The sequence below is a fragment of the Melozone crissalis genome, unplaced genomic scaffold (genome assembly GCF_028551555.1).
Source record: "Melozone crissalis strain CALT ecotype California unplaced genomic scaffold, PUWL_Pcris_2 ptg000006l_1, whole genome shotgun sequence".
In the NCBI taxonomy this organism is placed as follows: Eukaryota; Metazoa; Chordata; class Aves; order Passeriformes; family Passerellidae; genus Melozone; species Melozone crissalis.
The window spans coordinates 44,122,392-44,143,137 of record NW_026535784.1 but is presented as its reverse complement, the minus strand read 5'-3'; the positions used below and the strand labels follow the sequence as shown (position 1 = coordinate 44,143,137).

The 20,746-nt window shown below is 38.5% G+C and overlaps 1 protein-coding gene across 1 annotated transcript in view; it reads left to right on the top strand.

The window, feature by feature from the left end:
• TNKS (tankyrase) overlaps positions 1–20,746 on the top strand; it is a 124,841-nt gene that overhangs the window by 27,176 nt on the left and 76,919 nt on the right. Inside the window, exon 3 of the mRNA XM_054295969.1 lies at positions 2,020–2,115. Coding sequence (XP_054151944.1) covers positions 2,020–2,115 — 96 coding nt within the window. The remainder of the gene's footprint in view (positions 1–2,019; positions 2,116–20,746) is intronic.

The following is a 20,746-nucleotide window of genomic DNA, read 5'->3' as shown; positions in this document are numbered from 1 at the left end:
ATGTGAATCCTTTGTTGCCTTCTGGTCCGGTCAGAACTGTGTTCAGTATTTTGTACTGCCTGTTTTCTGTTGGTAGACAATTAGTTGCTGGTAATGTCTTTCAGGCTACTATTCCTGCACTGGTGCCTCTTGGGACAAATGGCTTCCCTCTTCCCAGGTACATGGAGTCACTAACAGCATCCAAGGGAAGAGAGATGGGACACACAGAATCTATTTCTCCATACTCAGTTCCTGTACTGCCTGTTGTGTTTAAAAAGAATCTGCAAAAGGTCTCGTTTGCCTGTTCCTACTGGAATGTGCTTGAGTGGCTGGAGAGGCTGGCTCAGTCTCAAACCTGTCCGTGAGTAAGATCTCTCAGTGGGTGGTAGCACGTATGGCACAGATGGTGTCTTCAGAAATGTAGGTGCTAGATCCTAACAAGATTCAGCGAGCACGTGCTTGTTGTTCTTCTCCCCCCACGCCCATTTTGGTGTTTTTGTCTTGACACAGGGGAAGAAAACCCCACCACCAAACAAAAAAACTGAGGTTTTTTCATAGGCTTCCTACTTGAGTCTTCTTTCAAAAATATCAGGCAATTGTGCCTTCTCATCAAAGTGTAAGTCAATTTACTTCACTGAAGCACCAGACTTCTGCAAAAATTCAGCTTGGGGGCAAGCATGTAGCATTGCACCCTGTAAGTTAAAATACATGAAGTTTGGCAGTGTTTAAAGAATTTGAAGTCAGAAATGTATAAGAAAAGAGGTTTGAATAAAAACAATAGTACCAGTTAAATTTTTAATTTAGAAAAAAAGGTTTTCTGAAAAGTGTTTCTTGGTTAAAGTTTTTTTTAAATATATATGTATGTGTGTGTGTATATATATATGCAGTATTAGTAATTAGTTTTGTTATGAATTAGATTGTGTTTTTTCTGGAGAATTCTGTGTGTGAAGTATTTTTATATCCTTAGTTACAAAAACTGTTTGCAACTCTCTTTGTCTTGACTTCTTCAGTCCAGCTGTATCACAACAAATGTTGTTAACCATAAATGTCAGCTGTTTTTTATTACTCATCTCCGTGACCTGAGTTTCTGTATACTGTCCTGTTATTCACCTGTACAAAATAAGTGTGTTGCTCTGAATTTGTAATATGTTGTGCTTATTTTGCATGACATTTGGGGCCTTTCTGTCAGGCCTCTAATGTTGCCGTGGGCTTTGTTTTCCAGTTCTGTACAAAATGTCTTCATCGTGATCTGTATTGCATTAGGTTGTTTCTGACAACATAATGGGTTCACAGGTGAAATACTGGGATTTTTTAATGAACTTTTCTAGTTGGTAGTTTACTGTATCAATGCCTTCCTAGCCTTATGGTTGTGTATTGTATTCTAGGTGGTTTTATGTACTTGAACTTTCATGTATTGATAGGCTTAGTAGGGAAAAAAATACCAGTGAGTATAAACAGCCTCTGAGCATCCAGTCTGCAGGGTAGATTACAAATCTTACTCTATTTGTTCCACTTCTTGAAGGTGAGCTGATATGCCATGGTTAACATTTCCTATGCAAGTGATGAGCCACTGAAAGGCTGAGTGTTGCTGACTTACAGAGGCGGGGTAACTTGGAATATTCAGCTGGAAAAGGAGCAGGAGTGGTAACAAGCAGCAATAGTGGTAGTAAAGGCAGGAGCAGGTTCCACAGCAGAGTTCCCAGTGTGAGTCAGTGAATGCACAGCATACCAGCTAGCTGGCAGGAGGAACCCAAACCCGACTCTTGCAAGAGAGTCAGGGTTCATGTTTATCATGCAAAGTCATGTGGTCTTACCATATCTTAACTTGCCAACTTAGCCTTAGCCTAGGGAAGATCCTTTGCTGCAGCGCTTAACAAAAAAAAAAAAAAAAAAAGGAGAGAGAGGGAGAAAAAAACAGAAAGAAAAATAAAGAAAATTGTGCAATGTTTGTTTATGCCTTCATCATGCCGAGGAGACACTTGACAGTAAATAACCTGTGTATACCTGAGGTAAGATACTGTTTCTGCTTTCCCTGCACAGTGCTGCTGCAGCACGGAGCTGATCCAAACATTCGGAACACCGATGGGAAATCTGCACTGGATCTGGCAGACCCTTCAGCTAAAGCTGTACTCACGGGTAAGATGCATACATCTCTCAGCACTGTAACCTGAGTTTATTTTGTGTGTATAAGTTCAGCATCAGAAAAGCCTTCTGCCTTTCCAGATTTTCTGTTGTGTAAGAGCATTTAAAAAACTGTCTTTTACCAGGTTTATGTTGATGTAATTGTTATTAATCTGCTGTGCTGCTCTAGGTTTGCTTATTCTACTTATGCTAATGCTGTAATTTTCTGTTACCATATCATCTGTTATTTACTCTATTTCTCCGGATTTTTTCTTTTAAATTGATACCCAATAGACAGATTGAACAGGATGCCTTAGCCCCTGAAAAAAAATAGGAAAAAAATCAGCTCAGTTGTTTTAAGACCTTCACTGTTAGGCAAGCAAGGACGTTTGTGTAACTATAAAAGTACCTGTGATCTGAAAGACAACCTGCTACTGATTGCGGAGATCAATACTTATGTTAGATTTTGCTGCAGATTCACATGCTGTGCTTTCCTTCCTCTTCCTTGTTAGTCATTTTGGGTTGAACCCTTTCTCATCTACCAGCTTTTTCCTTCTTTAGGGGCTGTTAGCTGCAAAACAATGTCTCATGAAAATATCCTACAGATATAACTTTGTTTTTACAGAGCTTTGATTTTTTAATAAATTAACTGTTGCGGCATACCAGTGAGCATGAAAAGTATAATATAGTTGCCTGTCAAATTGGTATCAAGAAATACATGGCCCTCTGTGCTGATTTTGTCATCTAGGAAATAAAACAAAGTAATATTGGATTTTAAAATATATACAATTAGATTTATAGAAAGGAATTCAGCAGTTGAGGTTCATTTGAAGGAATAGCTGTTTTTCTTTTGCCTTTATTTTCCCTATTCTCTCTCTCTTTTTATTGACAGCCTAATTTATGGGTTATGTGCTATAAAACACCCATATTCTTTCTTCAGATTATGTTCAGAGCACACCAGCTCCCTTCACTTTGTCAAGAACATTTCCTCATCGTCTTTCTTCAGTGTGCTGAGTGCTATACATAATTATCTACAGCGCTGCAGTGATTTGAGAGTGCCTTTGGAACAGTGCACTTTAAATACATATGATTTACTTTAATTACTCTGTGTCAAATTTAAACATGTTCCTACAGTGTTAACACTAATGTTAGCTGTGCTAAGCAGGTTAATCTGACTTTTGGCTGTTAATGGGTACAGTTGTGCAGATGCTGAAGATAGAGGGGGCAACAGGGAGTCAGTGTACCTCAGAAGTGTTAAAGGATATATGCTATTTACTTGTAGGCAACTTGACACACCTACAGTGTGGGGGTTACAAGCCCCAAGCTGCTCTTCAGGCTATGCATCTTCAGAGGATAGTAGAAGATTAGGAAAGTGTGTGACCTCATGTCTGCTCCACTGATTTCTCTGGGCACTGGATCACCTTGTGCTTTAGGCAGAGGGGAGAGGGCCATGTGTCATAGCAGACGAGTGGAGATGAATTTGAAGCAGCCCTCTGAGAACATGCTGTGAAATGAAGCCAACCCCTGTCTCTGGGCTCACCCCTAGTGCCTCACACACAACATCCATGACTGAAGCGGTCTGCAGCTAATGAATGTTACCAGGTTGTGCATGGAGGCACACGTGGTGCTATAAACGTGTTTAGTTGTTCATAAGAAAGCATCATTTTTGTATGTGTTTGTTCTTCCCAGCAAGAAAATCAGCTTTTGTTTTATCAGCTTTGTCCTCAAGGTGGCTCTTGGCTACGCAGGGCTCTGTGCTGTGTACCTGAGTTCCAGGCTGTGCAGACAGGGCTGTAGCTGCCGTGAGATGCACAAAAACTGAAAAACCTAACACTGGAGATGTCATTTCAATGGAGGCTAGCTATTAAGAGCTGTATTTTTCTGGGTGTTGCCCTGTTTTATACTATCTCTGTTAGGCTGCTATTTCTCATGCATTTTCCATACGTTGTTACTTTCAGGTCTTGCTTCATCCCTCTGGAAGAAGGAGGCTTAAGGGATTTCTTAGGATCTATCTGACTGGGGATAATCTTTAGCTACAGCAATGCTTTGCAATTAGGTGCATCAGAACTTAAAGGTATTACTGGATTAAGGATGAGGAGGATATATTAACTTGATTTTCAATATTTAGTATTGAATGATGGGGTTGTAGGAATGCTCATATTTAGAGTTTTTGAGAATGGAGCACAGTCCATAATTTGTTACTGTATTTGCATCTTTCAGCAGCATGTATGTCAAGGCTGCTCTCATTGTTATTTTTGATTACTTTTTCTATCTGTGTTTATCATAGAATGTCCTGGGTTGGAAGGGACCTTAAAGACCATCTAGTTCCAACCCCCCTTCTGTGGACAAGAGGCACCTTTAATTAAGTCAGGTTGCCCAGAGCTCCATCCAATCTGGCCTTAAACACTTCCAGGGATGGGGCATCCACAACTTCTCTGGGCAGCTTGTTCCAGTTTCACAGTAAAGAATTTCTTCTTAACATCCAACTTAAACCTACCATCTTTCAGTTTGAATCTATTTCCCCTTGTCCTATGCCTACTCTCTCTTGTAAGAAGTCTCTCACCATCTTTCTTGTAGGGAGCCTACATCTTTCTTGTAGGCTCCCTTCAGATACTAGAGGTGCGTAATTAAGTCACCCCAAAACCTTCTTTTCTCCAGGGTGAACTGTTGCAGTTCTTTCAGCCTTTCCTCATGGGAATCATGATAGATTATATGACCATAATAGACTTTTCCACATTGCTGCTGTATTGATTGTTGAAGAACATGGGCTCTTCTTAAAGCTTTTTTAACCAAGTATTTGCATAGGTTTATGCATCTGTTTTGCTTTGTGAATGAACTGTGATTACAGTGTCCCTTTGACCTCCAACACAGCAAAAGTAAACAGAAAACTGATTGGTAATTTATTAAACCTTTTCAATTTGACAGAGAATTCTGTATGTGTTTTAAAAGGGAAATTCCTGCTGCATAAAAAGCATTTCTGCTGTTCTGGCAGCAAATGCTCAATCCACAATGACTTGTTCTTTTCTGTCTTCCAGACTAGAATAATGTATACTCTCCTTTTCACCTAGATAGCAGAAAGGACATGTAATGCAGTAGTTTCTGGCACGACTTCCAGCCATTTTCCTGCAACACCCTCTAAAATATGTGTCTTATAAGGATACATAATGCAGATGAAAGTCTAATATTTTGATGGAAATGAACTTTGGAAACTTCTTTGTCAAATAAAGGGAATGATATAGAAATTAAAGACCCAGTACCATCTTCTTCTTCAAAAGAAGTTACATAATTGAGGAATCTGCTTTTTCTACCTAGAAAGTAGCCTCTTTTCCTCCTTTTGCAAGATAGGCAGCATTTGTGTGAACCAAGCACTTCATGTTTGAGAGGGTGAATATTTTGTTTCTTCTTAGTTAGCATCCTATACTGTTCCTGAATCATGTTGTCAGGGAAAGGATTGTAATCCTCTTTTTCTCTAGGCTGAAGTGGTACTACAGGCTCCAAAAACATATAATGTCTAAGAACTTTTAAATACACCAGATTAATATCCTAGTTTATTTTTTTTTAGTTTAATTGTCTTTGGGATGTGTGGTTTCTGAGATGGGAACTCATTTTTGTTGCCATACATAGCAGTGTGGCACTCCCATCCAAAACAGGGCCTTTGGGAGCTTTTGCACTGCTAGTCATATTAGTCCTCATTTTTTTCTTACCCTGATTATTGCCTCTTTAAAGATTAGCATCTTTTTATATCTTCCCTGTACAGTATATGACAAGCCAACACTATTGTTAATTATGTGAATGATATTTTTGTTTGTTTTTTTTTTTTTTTCACACAGTGATGCTTTCTTGCCACTTATCCCTCATATTATCTGCTATTCAGAAATGCTTTCTTTATGTGAATAGTTGTTCTTTGTACTTGAGCAGTTTCCAAAGGAGCTGTTAGCAAGAGCTGAAGGCATTTTTGTTGGATAATATATTTTTATCTGCTTCCTGCCAGTGTTTTGTGGGGTTGGTTTTTGTTGGTTTCAAGGATTACTCCTTTGAAAAAGTCTGAAAACTGCTGCATCTCTAGATTACAGGAAGATTTCTTAGGCATGAAATAATGTCTTATTTGTTAATGGAATCAATTTTCAAAGTTAAACAAGACTCTGATCTGCCTGCTTACTATGGAAATAATGTCTTTTACAAGCAAAGTGCTTTAGGTCCTATTGAGCATTTCTCACTTGAGTTTTTTGGAGGGGAAGGACAGCTTGATGGGTGAAAGTATAGCTGGACTAAGGTTACTAGAGGTGTTAATGAGGATTCATGTTTTCATCTATTTGTCATGTCAACTTTTGAATTTAAGCAGGAAGCATAGTTCATGTATAGAAATATATTTGCAGAATTCTTTTTGAAGTGAACTGCCATTTATGCATAATTTGCCTGCAAGGAAGAGAAAAATCTGATATTCCATTACAATAAGCTTACTGAAGTTCAGAGAATGGAAAATGGATTTTAGGTACAACTTACCCATTTTAAAAACACCAGTAAGAAGAAATTTTAGTTTGTTAATTTTCTTTTTCCTGTGGCACCTTTACAGCTTGACTGTCTGAAATCCTGAACTATTTCCTTTTGGGTTGGTGTTGCTTCCTTCTAGGTGCTCTTAGGAAATTGAAGGCCTTCTGGAGGGGCAGTAGCACTTCATTTTGGGAGATGCTAACCTCCTCCAGCTTCCCTTTAATTGATCTAATTCTTACATAGTGTGTACTGAATCAGATCATTTGGACAAGCTTCTGTCTTTACAAAACTGTATAATAAACATCAGTACAAAAGAAAAAGTGATTTCATGGTAAGGAGGGCAGGTGCTGCTGGAATGGTTTGGGCCACCCAGTTGTCCAGGCCATTGTCCTCTCTGGCAGTAACACTGGATCTGCTGCCTTACAGAAAAAAGCAAGAAATCCCTCAGCTGAGGAATATTGTGGACCTGCAGAAAGCATTCCCCTTATTTCATATAAGCTGTCGATACACATCTTGAAGCAAGAGGTCTGAAGAGCCTTTTACAGAACTTGTTTGAGCTTTGAGTGTATGTTTTTGTGATTGTTACTTGTTCAGCATTCAGGCAGGTTTACTCTTCCTTTTCACCAAGACCTAAGAGGAGGAAGTAAACCATATGCTCTAGTTCACTGCTATGAATGCCATTTTACATTTGGAGTCCATGGTGGTCTGTTACATTTACTTCCTGGAGCATTATGAGCAATAGCAGTTTTCCTTTGGGAATGCTGGGGCCATTGCTCTTCCAGTCTTTGGAAAGATATGGGAAAAAGGTACTTGTGGCACAGACCTGGATCATAAAGTTTACCATTTCGGTGGCCCTTATCTAGAAACTCTAGTTCTATAGATTTTAAATCTCGTTTTATGTTTTTTAGAGAATATTATAATGATAACTATCTTGATGTATTTATAAAATGTATAGTTTTAAAAATCTCATTTAGTGTATGGTCTAGTTCCCCCTTTCCTCTTTGAGGAAAGTGCACAGGTTGCTTAGCAAGCCAGGAGTTAAATGCCATCTTCTTTCAGTTCTGGCATGGTAACATTTCAGTTCTAAAACTGAAAACAAACTTCCCTTTTTTTCTCATTGAGAGGAATGTGGAAGAAACAGTCCTCTCTTTGTTCTAGACATTGTGCCATACTTGGTGTGCACTTCTGCTGTATTTCTTCTTTGAGGAGAGCAGTTCTTGATCTTTAGAATGTGGACATAGGAAGTTTCACCTCAGGGGAAAGGAAGTTGGGCTGTGGAGGTACTGCTGGAATCGCTGATTCTCCTCCTGCTTTCCAGCACTGCATTATTATTATTATAATGTATCTTGATTTGAGCACTGTGGTCTGGTACAGCATCCCATTGACTTCTGCAGGGATGATTTAATAGCTTTCATAGCATTTTGTTATTCCAGGTTTTATTCAGGCTAAGTTTGTTTTTTATTACCTCTCTGATTGCAGAAGAGCTAAATGGTTTATGGGAGCCTCTAAAGCAATTCTGAGTTCTGAAGTTTGTGGTTTATATTCCAATATAATTCTAGGTGATTTATATTATGCATGCAGTGTTTATTGCTTTGTCAGTTCTCAATTTTGTTGCTCATTCCCTCGGTTTCTTTTAGGTCCTTCTAGCTTCTGCTGTTTTTTCTCTGGTAATTAAATAATTTAAATATTTCCTTCAATGTGGTAGGTTATTTAACACAAGTTGCAGGGTATTTTATCCTAAAGGAAACAAGTTGTTCCAGCTTTTAAGTGTCTGAAGTATTTTGGTTCTGACTCCATAAAGGTGTAATTTCTTTAATCTCTTATTGAGGGACTTGTGCAAGGATTTGTGTGAGCTGATGTGCATGTTCTGCTGCCTAAAGTCTGTTTCCATGCCTCAATGTGCTTAGATTTCTTCCTATTGTAACTTCAGCTCTGGGTGCTTGTTTCATAGGGCTTAATTTTAGGATAATGAGAGCTTCTCTCTTTCTTTTCTCCTGCTCCATATTTTAGAGTTAAGTGCTATTATCCTTATCTTTTGTTTAAGCTTAGATGTGTATCTTGAAGTGGCTTCTTTGGAATGTGGGTGTCAACCTAGATCAGGCACTTTTCATTCTTTGTAACCTCAATTTAGGTAGGGAGTTAAAAGTCTGTAGTATGTTGTGTAGGTAGTCATGTAACAAGAGGCACAGTGGGATTTAGGATTGGTGCTTTTATGAAAAGCGTGGTTTTGATTTACACAATCCCTCTGGCAAGGATTTTCACTCTTTTTTTTCTTTTTACTGTTATAAGAGTTCAGTAGTATTTACTCTTCAAATGGAATCCAACTCTAAAGTAGCCAAAGGAGCAAATTATCTTTTCAGAGTTTTCACAGAACACCTAAATCAAGTGTTCTGGTTTTCTGTTTCTCACTTCTGCTGTATATAGAGTTGTGGATGCTTTGAAAGCTTTCAGAAACCTAATGTACAGAAATTTATTTAGCCTATACGTCACACAAAATTTTACAACATCAAACTGAAAAAAGCATTTCTTCCCAGAGTTTGTTGTTATTCATATGGACAGAATAATGAGTAAGATCTCTGTAGCTTGTAGGTAAAGAGTACAAAATATATTTTTCATGGTGCACTAGGAAAAGTAATAGAAATGTGTAAGAAGCTGTTCTGTTTCCATAGTGCATCAGAGCACTCTTCTTTTTGTTGCTCTGCCTTGAGCACTGACCTATCTTATACTTTATTGGTTTTTTTTTTCTTCTCTAAGTGTTGATTAGGTAATTTAGTTTGTTGCTAATTTTAAGCTTTGTTTGTTTGGTTTGGTTTTTTTTCATATTCTATGTTGTACATTTCTGATTTTCATAGCAATTACTGCCAGTCTTAAGACCAAATACAGTTTTGATCTCTACTACGTTTTTTCATTGTCCATGGCCTTTTCATACTGTATACTGCATGTGATAATAAGCCAGGTGGAGTGGTAAGAATTAAGTGGATGCAGAATATTATGTCATATAGCTTCTTATTTATTGAGTTCTGTTTGTAAGGAGGATAGTTAGGCTGCAGTTTTAACTATTTAAATGTCGTTTATATTTGATTCTAATATGAAATTTAGCCTGTAAGCAAGCATAGAACTCTTAGGAAGGAATTTTTAGCTAGCAAGGCAATTCTTGCATACAAAAGCTCCCATTGCTTTTATATCTCATACTGTAGCTTCTAGAACAGTCTTTGATACTTGTTTTCTTTAAGTATTGAAAGTGATGAGCCAGTCACAGCTGAAATCTGTGGGGTCTGTGAATTCATGCACAAAACATTTAAGTTGACGTTTTTCCAGGTTTTAACAGATGAATGTAAAAGAATGTTAATGTTGCATAAGGAAAATATATGGACTAAGAAATGGGAGAGGAAGACCATCTTAATTTGCCTTCTTATGCATGTGTTAGGACGCAGCCTGCTTCTAAGACTGCGTACTGTTCCCCACTGCCTCATTCAGCTGGATGGATGGCTGTGCTCTGGGGAGGAATCGAGACTGCACAGTGTGGCTCTGCTGGGCACTCTTTCTGTACAGAGCTGCTGCACCAAATTTGTTGTGGTGAGAGTGGGCATGTTCTTGCTGCCTGAGGGGTGCTCCTGCTGTCACGAGCAATGGGCACAGGATGCAATTGAACTTCTCTGCAGCACAGGACACTGTGTGGGGTCAGAAACTGTGGGTCTCCTTTAACTTCACTACACACATGCTTGATGTAATTTAAGTTCAAGTGTAGGACTTTGCCAAGGAGTTAATACTCTTGAAATTTAAAGGGACTTGAAAATTCTCTCATAGATCAGACAATTTGTACTGAAGACAGGAACAGTGCTCTGTGAGTTTGTTTGAAGCTCTTTGCAACTTTCCATTCCCCAGGTTTTGTATTATCTTGTGCTGGGCTTGAAGCACACCATGTGTATTTGTCTTGGCTATCCCATTTCACCTCAGGATGCTCTCTCATAAACTGATTGCTGATGTGTGCTGGACTCTGCTAAGTTGCTCCTTCCAGCAGTTTCTATGTGGTTTCCCATTTGTAAATAAAGCAGGTGTCCTGCAGATAAGATTTATTTTGTTGTGCTGTCCTTATTCATGATAGTGAATACAGAGAGTCAGGGATCCTGTGAAAGTGGTAAGGTCATAGGGGAATGCACATACAGACAGGTTGAGTTTAGCATGCATGGAAAGTCAACCAGATATTGGAGGGGAATGTGTTTTAATATAAATAGATGCCTGTAGCTTCACCTTTTTTAGACCTTCCCCCACATTCTCCTTTATTCCTGTCCCTTATTTGTGTAGGTATCTACTTGCTTTTCCCTGGATCTGTGTAATCCTAGCTGTAGTCTTCAGCAGTTTAGACATATGGGCTTGGATTTATCAGGTTGGCCATACTAAGCATTTCTTCTAAGTTTGAAATGTGGCAGAACTCTTGGGTCAATCAAGTCTCTCTTCTAAAATATCTAGATGTTAAAATTTCTTCTCAAAGAGAGTAGAAGAGTTTAATATTGTATTCAAATACATAAAACATTATGTATGAGCTTTGTTTTTCAGATGTGAATTTATAATTTAAAAAAAACTAAATTGAGATAAGCAAGAATTTCAGCCTGAAGGATTCAAAATTGGCAGCATTAGGATTGGGAACTAGTGTTTAAATCACAGTTGTTAAATAACCTTTAGTTTCCTAGCAGCTATCACAAATACTACCAGCTCTGTGTACCATTGATTTATTGTAAAGAGTAATTTCTTGAGTGAAGCTTGTTTTGCTTTCTTGTGGTGCTGTGCTTAGACCACCTACCTTGAAGTCTTTCAAAATTAATTGGCATAGAGAAGTTTTATAATTGTAGAAATATGTAATGGAAATGGAATTGACCTGACTTATTTGATGAGATGATCTGATTCAGCAGGCTCAGATGCAGTTTATATTTCATATGGCCATGGGTTAGATATTTCTTTGATATACAAAACTTTCCAGAGATGAAGGAGGTAGGAAAAGCTTATTTTTAGCATCATGTTACTTATACTATCACACAGGCCAAGCACCACAGGTCTGATGTGCATCTTTTGTGCCACAGCACAAGCCTGGTGTCCAAACACTTGAGGCCATCCACACAACTTGTTCTGTTGGAGAGGCAGTACATGGAGGAGAGAAGGGAAGGGGGGAGGAAAGTAATCCAAAGCAAATGGCTGTGACCTCTTCCTTATTGGACAGGTTGCAGAGAATAGTTGGAACCTATAACAGACTCTGTTTTCTTTCTAGAAATATTCCAGAAACCCCTCTACAGCTGACTATGGCATCATGTGGAATGTTCATGTGGAATCTTGATACATGTGTCTCCACATAAAGAGTGTCCCACTTATAAGAATAAAACAGAACTGCATTGCTTCTGTTGTATTTTATATATGCTTTTAACTCTGGAGAGAGTTTATGTTGTTTTATACTGGGGCTGTAGTGTGTGGGAGTGTTGTAATTCTCATGTGCACACACATGTGTGTGTGTTTATATTATCAACAGAAATGAGGCACTTCTGGGGTTAGGCAATGGCAGTATTGTTTTTATGTAGTTGGAGTCAAAAGTGTTGTTTTTCATTGGTGCGTGAAGAAGCCTCTAGAAATATGCTTCTCTCTGAACAGGTATTTTAGTGGTACAAGTTTATGAATAAACTAAGAAGTTTCTGTAAATTAAGGAGCCATTTCACTGACTGATTCATTCAAGCTGTCACAGATAATATGAGTATTGACTACTAAGTCTGAAGTCACAGGGTTTGGAGTCTGGGAGACTTCAGCTTGTTTTATCTTTCCCTTTTGCAGTGGTGAAAGAGAAAGCAGTCCTGATGACCGAGTATTTTTTTTTAAATTAAATTATTTAATTGTTGTTAAAAATCATCCCCAGCTTACCTGCACTTTGGAATAGAATGTAGTTTAAAAATGCTAAAACCTAAACAAACCAAACTATATTTATATCCTCCTAGGAGGCTGCAATAAGAAAGGAAAAAAAAACCTACTTCTATACTGTTTGTCTAATTTCCTAATTTATCATTGGAAGGCAAACAGATGCTGTGGTGGATAGTGCTGATGCATTAACTTGAACTTTGTAGAATACAATGTATTTTATATTATACACGTAGCACTAAAAAGAAATCTTAAAAAAAATTGTTTAAGTAGCTGGGTGTTTCAGTTTCATTTGTAGGATGCCAATATGTGGATCTGTAACTGAAGAACATGGGAAATTTAGTCTAAAATGAAGAAAATTGGATTGAACTATTTTTGAAAACTTTGAGTACTTTTGTTTGCTGAAAATGTCAAGCTCAACAGAAGATTTATTAGCTTCATTTCATGCTTTCTAACTATTCATTGTGATCATTAAATAACAATCAAGGCTCTTTCTGTGTGCTGAGAGATCACTTGTTATACTTCAATTTTCGCTGGGAAGAATAAGTATTAGCATTTAAATAGAAATCACTAATTTCTTCTTGTAGATCCTTAGGTCTCAATCCTGCCAGATGCTGAGCCACTCTAGCTGTGGTCCAAGAAAGATCTAGGGTTAAGCTGGGGTTTATTCAGAACATAGTGAAGCAGGGCCACAATGTTCACCATGTCAGGAAGGGAGATGGAGACCATTCCAATGAAGCTCTCAGTGGGTGCTGTTCTCCTCTGGGGTACAATGGGTAACAATGAAGGCTGTGGCTGTAGCCCACATCTCGTGAGGAGACAAAGCCTTGTTCCAGATTTTATGAAATGTAGCAAGTTACTTTTGAAAGTGTTAGGTTTGTTTTTGTTTGTTTGTTTGGGTTTTTTGTTTGTTTGTTTTTTGGAGGTTTTTTGTGGGTTTTTTTTTTTTGTTTGGTTTGCTTTTTCTACATGCAATTATTTAGAAGTATGATATGTGGGTATAAAGGAATAATGCAAGTCAGAGCAGTATTTCCCATCAAAGTAATGAGCATGCAGACCCATTATTTTTCATTTTCTATTTTTATTGTCTTCATGAACAAAGAAACACGGTGGGTTTTTTCTTTAAAAATTGAAGTTAAATTTCTGAGCTGTGGAGAGTGTGGTTGAGATTTTAACTAACTTTGAGCATTATCCATGATTGTTGTTTATGAAAGTGTTGTGTTAAGGTATGAAAAGGCATAACTTGCCCTTCAAACCGTATGTATTGATGTGAGTCAGCTTCTTTTGTGTGTGTGTCCAACATCTCAGCTGCCAGATGTTTGGCTTGGTGCTCCCTCTGGAAATGGGGCCTCGCATATCAAATCCTGGCATGAACATAAGATCTCATTCCCCTTAAGCTTTGTCCCACAGCCTCCTGCAGTCACTGCAGTGCAGTCTTCCACTTTGGGCATGTGGTTCTTCGTGGTAGCATTGGCAAGAACCTCTGATAATTCAAGGGCATAGCACAAGCCTTGAAAATCTCCCTATGTTTATTTCTCCTCACTCCAAGCAGCACAAGGGGGACAAGGAACAATGGTCTTTTTTCTCACTTTGTCTTTGGTCTCTTTTTAGAAGAGATTAGAAATGAACATTGCTGCTTTTTCTTTTCAAAGTTCATGAGTTCTTTTTTTATTTATTATTTTCTTATCTCATGGTCGTTGTTATGTCTAGGTGGTGGATGTCTACTTGATGAGGCTAATTGCTGTCCTTTTTTTGTTGTTGTTTGGTTGGTTTTGGATTTTTTTCCTGTTTCTGTTTTCTGGGGGGGGTTTTCTGGTGTTTGTTTGTTTGTTTGTTTATTTTTTTGTGGAGTTTGTTTGGTTGGGTTTTTGTTTCTGTTTTTTACTGCTTTCCCAAGGGTAGGGAAGGATTTTACTAGGTAGGGGGGCTGTTGTCAGTCTCTTGTGGATGTATGATGAAGATTGTTACTGAGATATAGGAGTTTTCTCTAAAATTAGGCTGAATTTGTCATTTGTATGTGGCTGCTTATCAGACTCGCATGAAGGTTCAAAGTTTATAATACAGCAAAAATTAACTTACTATCTAGCTTTATGCTGAACCTCTGTGTAATATTTTTTAGGTGATTTTAAAAAACTTGACCTCACTGGGAAGTAAGATGTAATCTGTGTCATTGAAAATGCAACAGCTATTGTCTTCCTTTATCTTTACATCTTCCATACATGGAAGACAAACTTGGGCAAAAAAAGACTGTTTTTCATGTCTCACAAGCCCATTTGTTTTCAGTGTGCTTTAGAGACCTTTCAAAATTACAATTTTTGTGATTTGCACCCAATTTAGTTGCATTTAATCATATGCTTCCTAACTTCCCTCTGTAGTGCAATGCAACTGTTCTTATGCTTTAAAGAACTCTGTGATTAAGTGCTTTACTTGCTTGGTAGCCTTGAACACTTTCTAATTTTAACATCATAGTTAATCTATTGTCAGTCTTGCACGAAGACACAAAATTTTGAATTGGTACCACATTATTAATCGAAATCTTTCATGCATCTGGCAAGCTGTATTGTAAGTTAAGTAAAACCCTTTTGTTTTGGTAATGCATTGATAAATCACACTGTCATGTTGCAACACTTACAGAACTAGAATTGTAAAACAGTAGACCATAGAGTATGTGTGCTGTGCTATTGATTATCTCTAAATAGTTAGTATGTATCTGAAACCTGTTTTCCACAATGCTTTTTCCTGTCCCACAAAGACAGCTACACTTTTGTTCAGAATAGAACAGTAATTTTCAATGCTGATTTAGAGAAATGGTCCTGAGACTTGTTGCAGGTGTTATAGATCCCATTTACAGGCATTGGAGGTATTTTTACTTTTCTTTGCAACAGCTTACAGGCCCAAAACTTGGACAAAAGAGGTTTTATCCTGAGTTGCAATTCTTGTAGTTTAATAATTTCCTTTTTATAACAAAAATGGGCTGTGTCTGATATTTCATTAGTCTGAAGTGTTTTAAGATTAGGCTTCCCACTTTATGGATAATAAGCTTATTTCTCTGCTGCTTTGTCTCGGACTCCACAGATCCTGCTGCTTTGGGTGATAAGTGTTTCCATAATGCTAAGCTAACTCATTAGACCATAGGTGGCTCATGTATTTTTCATTGTTGCATGTATTAGTCCTTTAAACAGCTTGGGAAATGAATTTTGGCAACAGAAATTGTGGGATTAGGTCAGCTAAGTTTGATCTTTGAGAGCTGATCACAAGAAGCAAGTGGCAGAGTTAGAGCCTAGATTAGAAGTGAGAAAGGCAAGTTATCTCAGTGAACTATTTTGTAAAATAAAAAATGAAATCAGCCCCCTCAGACTTATCCAGTAGATAAAAAGGAGTATAAAATACTTCCCCCTTTCTGTTTGAGAACACGGAAGAGAACCTCTGAGTTAAATCTTTCCTCTTCAGATTTCCCATGCTTCTGTGCACGTATACTTGTTGGCTGAAGAGCACTATGTCAGTGAGCAAGCTGGTTTTAGCTGTCTCCTTTTAGCACTTCTTGGGGAAATTGTTTGCACATCCCCAAGCTTATTCCTTTGGAAATGGCAATTTATATAGCTGTATCTGTGAGAGTTAGGACAACTTGGGTGTTGGGAGAGGTACCCTAGGCAGAATATGGGGCCACTTGTGTTAAGTCTGGACAAAGTGTTTAGAAGTAGAAATGAAATAGCATGGTTATTTAATTGACACATAATTCTAATGGGCCATCTCTGCAAACCAGCTGCATCTTCCCTTACTAAAGCCTCAGATCAATTATCTTTTATGCAGTTATTCCAAGGAAGTTTCTACAAAGCTTTGCTTGTCAGTAACTTCCTTGTCAGCAAAAAGTTGTAGCTATTGTAATTAAGCTTGCAAGCACTGATCATACCAACAAAGTCCAGACCTTGGAAGGAAGAAGCTGACAGCAAAGTTCATGTCACCGTGTCTCTCCCCTTGCACCTTCCTCAGTTTCCTAAAGTACCTTTATGGTTTTCACAGCTTTCACTTGGTTAGAAATTGCAAGAGGGCCCTGAGGGTATTCCCTTCATCCCTTCTTTTTATTCTCTTTACTTTTCTATTTGATACACCTTGTTTCTAGAGAATGTCGATGGACTGCAGTATGAATGGATATCTGCTCTGGCACTGTGGGGGGAATCTTCTCTGGCACCTGCAACACCTCCTCCCTCTTCTTTTTCTCTGACCCTTGTGTCTGCAGGACAGTTCCTTTCACACGTTCTCACTCCTCTTTCACAGCTGCTGTGCAGTGTTTTTAACCCCTTCCTAAATACATCAGCACGGAGGCACCGCCAGTGCCACTGCTGGGCTCAGCTTTGGCCAGCTGGGTCTGTCAGAGCCGGCTCTGAGCGGCTGCGTCCAGCACAGGACAAGGCCATGTCCCTTCTCAGAGGGGCCACCCCACCCAGCAGCACCTCCTGCTGCTCAACCCTGGGCACCTGCACACCGTGCACGCTGGAAGCTGCACAGACAAAGTCTCCTCCTGCCCACCCACATTGAGACTCCAGCTTGCTAAAAGCACTGCTAACTTCAGCTCCCCAAATGAGCCTCTCTTGTAATGATTGACATCTGCTGTGGGCCATGTATACATTGCTATCGGGCTAATTTGAAGTACAGCCATCTGGAGTTTAACCTCAGTTATTTAACACTGCCCATTCCAGAAAGGCCTTGGGTCCGTGGTGTGAATGTATCAGTCTTTCTGCTTCTGTCCACAATGCAATTCTTCTGCAATGTATTTGTCATTAAAAAGAAACCCAAGCCCAACATACTGATGCAAAGAAAGGTTCTCAACTCTTCTTTTTTACAGTAAACCAGCCTAAATTTGCAAATGGCTGTCTTCATATTAAAACTTAGAATAATTGGAGATTGTGCAAAAATGGGTAGACCTCCACTGACCCCTACCTGCATGATTTACCTTTTGACATTTTACATGTAGTCTTTTGGTAACATTTTTGCAGCATGAATTTTAGATTTTCTATTTTACATTCTTAACCATCTTGGAAAATACTTTGTCTCTACAGAAGTAAGACATGAAATATTATTAAATTTCTGATTTGAGCTTTCAAAAGAATGAATATGGAATGCTAGTAATGGTACTATTTACTCAAGCTTTATCTCTCCTTGGAAGAAACATATATTACTCTAAAAAATTTAAATAGATCCTTTCTGCAATAATTCATGAGATTTTCTTGAGAGTTTTAGCTGTAATTAAAGACCCAGTCTATGTCATTGTAAGTAGCATGATCTTTCAGCTCCTCAAAAATGACATTAATGTAGAATGTAATAGTAATTTGTCAGTGTGCATGAAGAGGAGCTATAATTTTACATTTAGCATTCAGCACATACACATTTTGACTACCGTGAATTTTAGTCATTTCTATTGCATTATGCTTTACAGTCTGGTAATAATTTAAGAATATGTCTAGATTTCATTTGGCATTGCTGCAGTGATGGTTGTTAGTACTTAGATAAGCAAAAACATCTATAATGTTAAAAGCAGAATTTTATGCTAATGAGGATAGCACTTTCTATTCTAAAGAAAGCATTTCATCCTCCATATAGAGCAAATATAAATAAAGCTGAGGATATTAAGTATTGCATTTAGTGGGTAAGGAAAATGTCATGCTATGTGACTGCTTACCAGAAGTTTTATTTCCTCCACATTTTCCGGAGGTTTCACAGCTAGTACTTCAGCTAATAGGTGTTGGATTTTGGTATCACAGCCAGAATAATCATTTAGGAGTTCACAAATGTGCTTCTAAAATGTCCCTCATCTCCCTTTGTCCAAGAGCTGTCACTAGGAAGCACATAGTCCTCTGTCTGTTGTGATGTTTCTACATCCGTTCTGTTTTTCAGGATTAGTATGTAGAGAGCTGTTCATCATGGGTGCATACTGTGATGGAGAAAGCACAGAGAGATCCACCTCTGTCATTTTCTGGTGCAAGGAGACCAGTGTATTTTGACAGATCCCAGAAGGTGGGATCTGCTAAAGTGCATATACCAGTGTGCCAAAAGAAATCCTAACCTGGGAAGCAAACTCACCTGAATACCTCAGATATCATTAAGAGTGCTGAAAGGGAAGGTTTTTTCTGAGGCCCAACTACCAGTGGTGCTGCCCCTTGTGTTTTTCCTTTGTGCCAGAGTATCTTGTGGTTTTTTTCTACAGTGAGGTACTTTACCAGGAGGTTACTCCTTTGCCCTGTGTTAATGGTGTTCTATAAATCATGTATTAGGTCTGGTAAATTTGCTTCAAAGATATTAAGAAGTGTTAAGTCTGGAAGATTTCTACAGGGGAGGTTTTTTTGCCTCTCTTTGGTGTAGGTAATTTCGTCTTGCTGCAGACCATCTGCACAAACCAGTAAATTTGAATATTCACTACAAGACAGTTGTAGTCAGTTTTTAAATCAGACTTAGGTGAGCTAACTCTTACCCAGGGTGGTCTTCTTAGAGCATCATGGGCATGTCAAAGACATGATTTGGCATGACACTGCTGCATTGTATTCATGCCAGCATGCTGCATGACCTACAGAGGTGCATTTTTGAAAGGCTGCTGAAAAATGTCTTCTCAGTTTGGGCCTGCCTGTCTTGTTGCTGCAATGTTCTTCTTGTTTCTGATTGTTTATTCCATAAATGCTTGTCCTAGTTTCCCATATCTGAAAGGAAAAGCGAGGAAGTGTTGTCAGGCTGTGCAGTTTAAATTGAAATTTGCTATAGGTCTGTTCAGAAAAGTCTGCTTAAATTGAAGCGCTGAAATTATTTAGTTCAACAATTCTGCTTGATCTCATTTCTTCCTTCTTAGTTGTCGCTTGCCCTTGGGTTTAACAGAGATATTAAATTGCCTGGGAGCCAGAAATACCTGAGATTCATTTATTGCTGCTTCATTTAAGCCTACTGTTAAAGTTAATGGATTTATGTCGTTTTTGTACTGTAGAGTTTGAATATCTAAGATCTAAAATCTGGTCTGGTGTCACAGAATTGCAGAAGCTCTGGGGCTGGGAGGGACCCTTGAAGATAATCTAGTCCAACCCACCTGCTCAAAGCAGAGTTGACTGGAGCAGATGGCTCAGGACCATGTCTGGTCAGGTTTTGAAAAGCTCCAAGGATGGAGACTCTGGAAGTCCTCTTGCCAACTGATCGAGTGTTTGATCATTCTTGCAGTTGATAAAAAGTAAAAAAGGTTTAATGGCAACACAATAACTAGTTGTTTTCTCAGTGTCTGAAATCAAATATTTCTGTTGAATTGTTTTAATATATCCATGGTTGTGCAGAAACTTCAAACATGGCAGGTGGATTCAGAGGTGCTGGATTCAGAGGTGTGCCTCTAGCTGCTCCAATGGAAATCCACTTCAGTTTGAGTGACTGTAAGTTTCTGAAAATTTTCATTTGCAAAACCTCCAAAGAACTTATTTTCAGGTTATAGCTGAAAGGTGAATGCTTATTGCTGCTGGAAGTATTTGTTCCTGTTGACTTCCTGAAGGTACCAGCTATGCTCCAGAATATGCTAGCAGTATCAAAATGGTGGGAAATTGAGGAAACAATGCAAATACACACCAGCAAGCTTGACCCTGAGTTGTTAAAGACCTGTTCACATTATGAGGTCATTCCATGTAATTAGGGTGTACAGAGTTAAGTAGTTGTGAGTGAACTGCTTTGACCATTTAGCAAGGTGACAAAGCAGTTAACAAGGATGATTTTTTACAAAAATTGCTGTTGTCAGAGGCATACTCATTTCAAATTAAGGAAGCAAGTAACATGAAGCAATTAGTATGCTGTAGTATGTGTTGTGTAAACTCATACTGGGTTTTAGTTGCATTTACTTTGCCTTTCTTTCCTGATAACAGCTAGGATCTTCACTCTTGAAAAAACAAAATAAGCTGTGTAAATTATATTCCTGCGATTTCCTGATTACTCCAATTAAAACCACCAAATGTTGCAAATGGTCAGTTGCAGTTGGTCAGTCACAGCAGTTAGTAACACTTCTCCAAGACTGCTGCTTCTTGTTAGACCTCTGCTCTGGAAAACAGAGGTGTAATCTGCTGGTGGGTAACTACACAATTAAAAGTTTGTCTGCAGCTTTGCTTGAATTGAACCAAACTCAAACTTAGTGAAGCGCATATAGGAATGGGGGGAGGTAGGACAATTGCAGAAATATCTTAAGGCTGAGAGTCAGATGTGAACATTCTCAGAAATGTCAGAATTGAAGTTGCACAGGTAACCTGGGTCC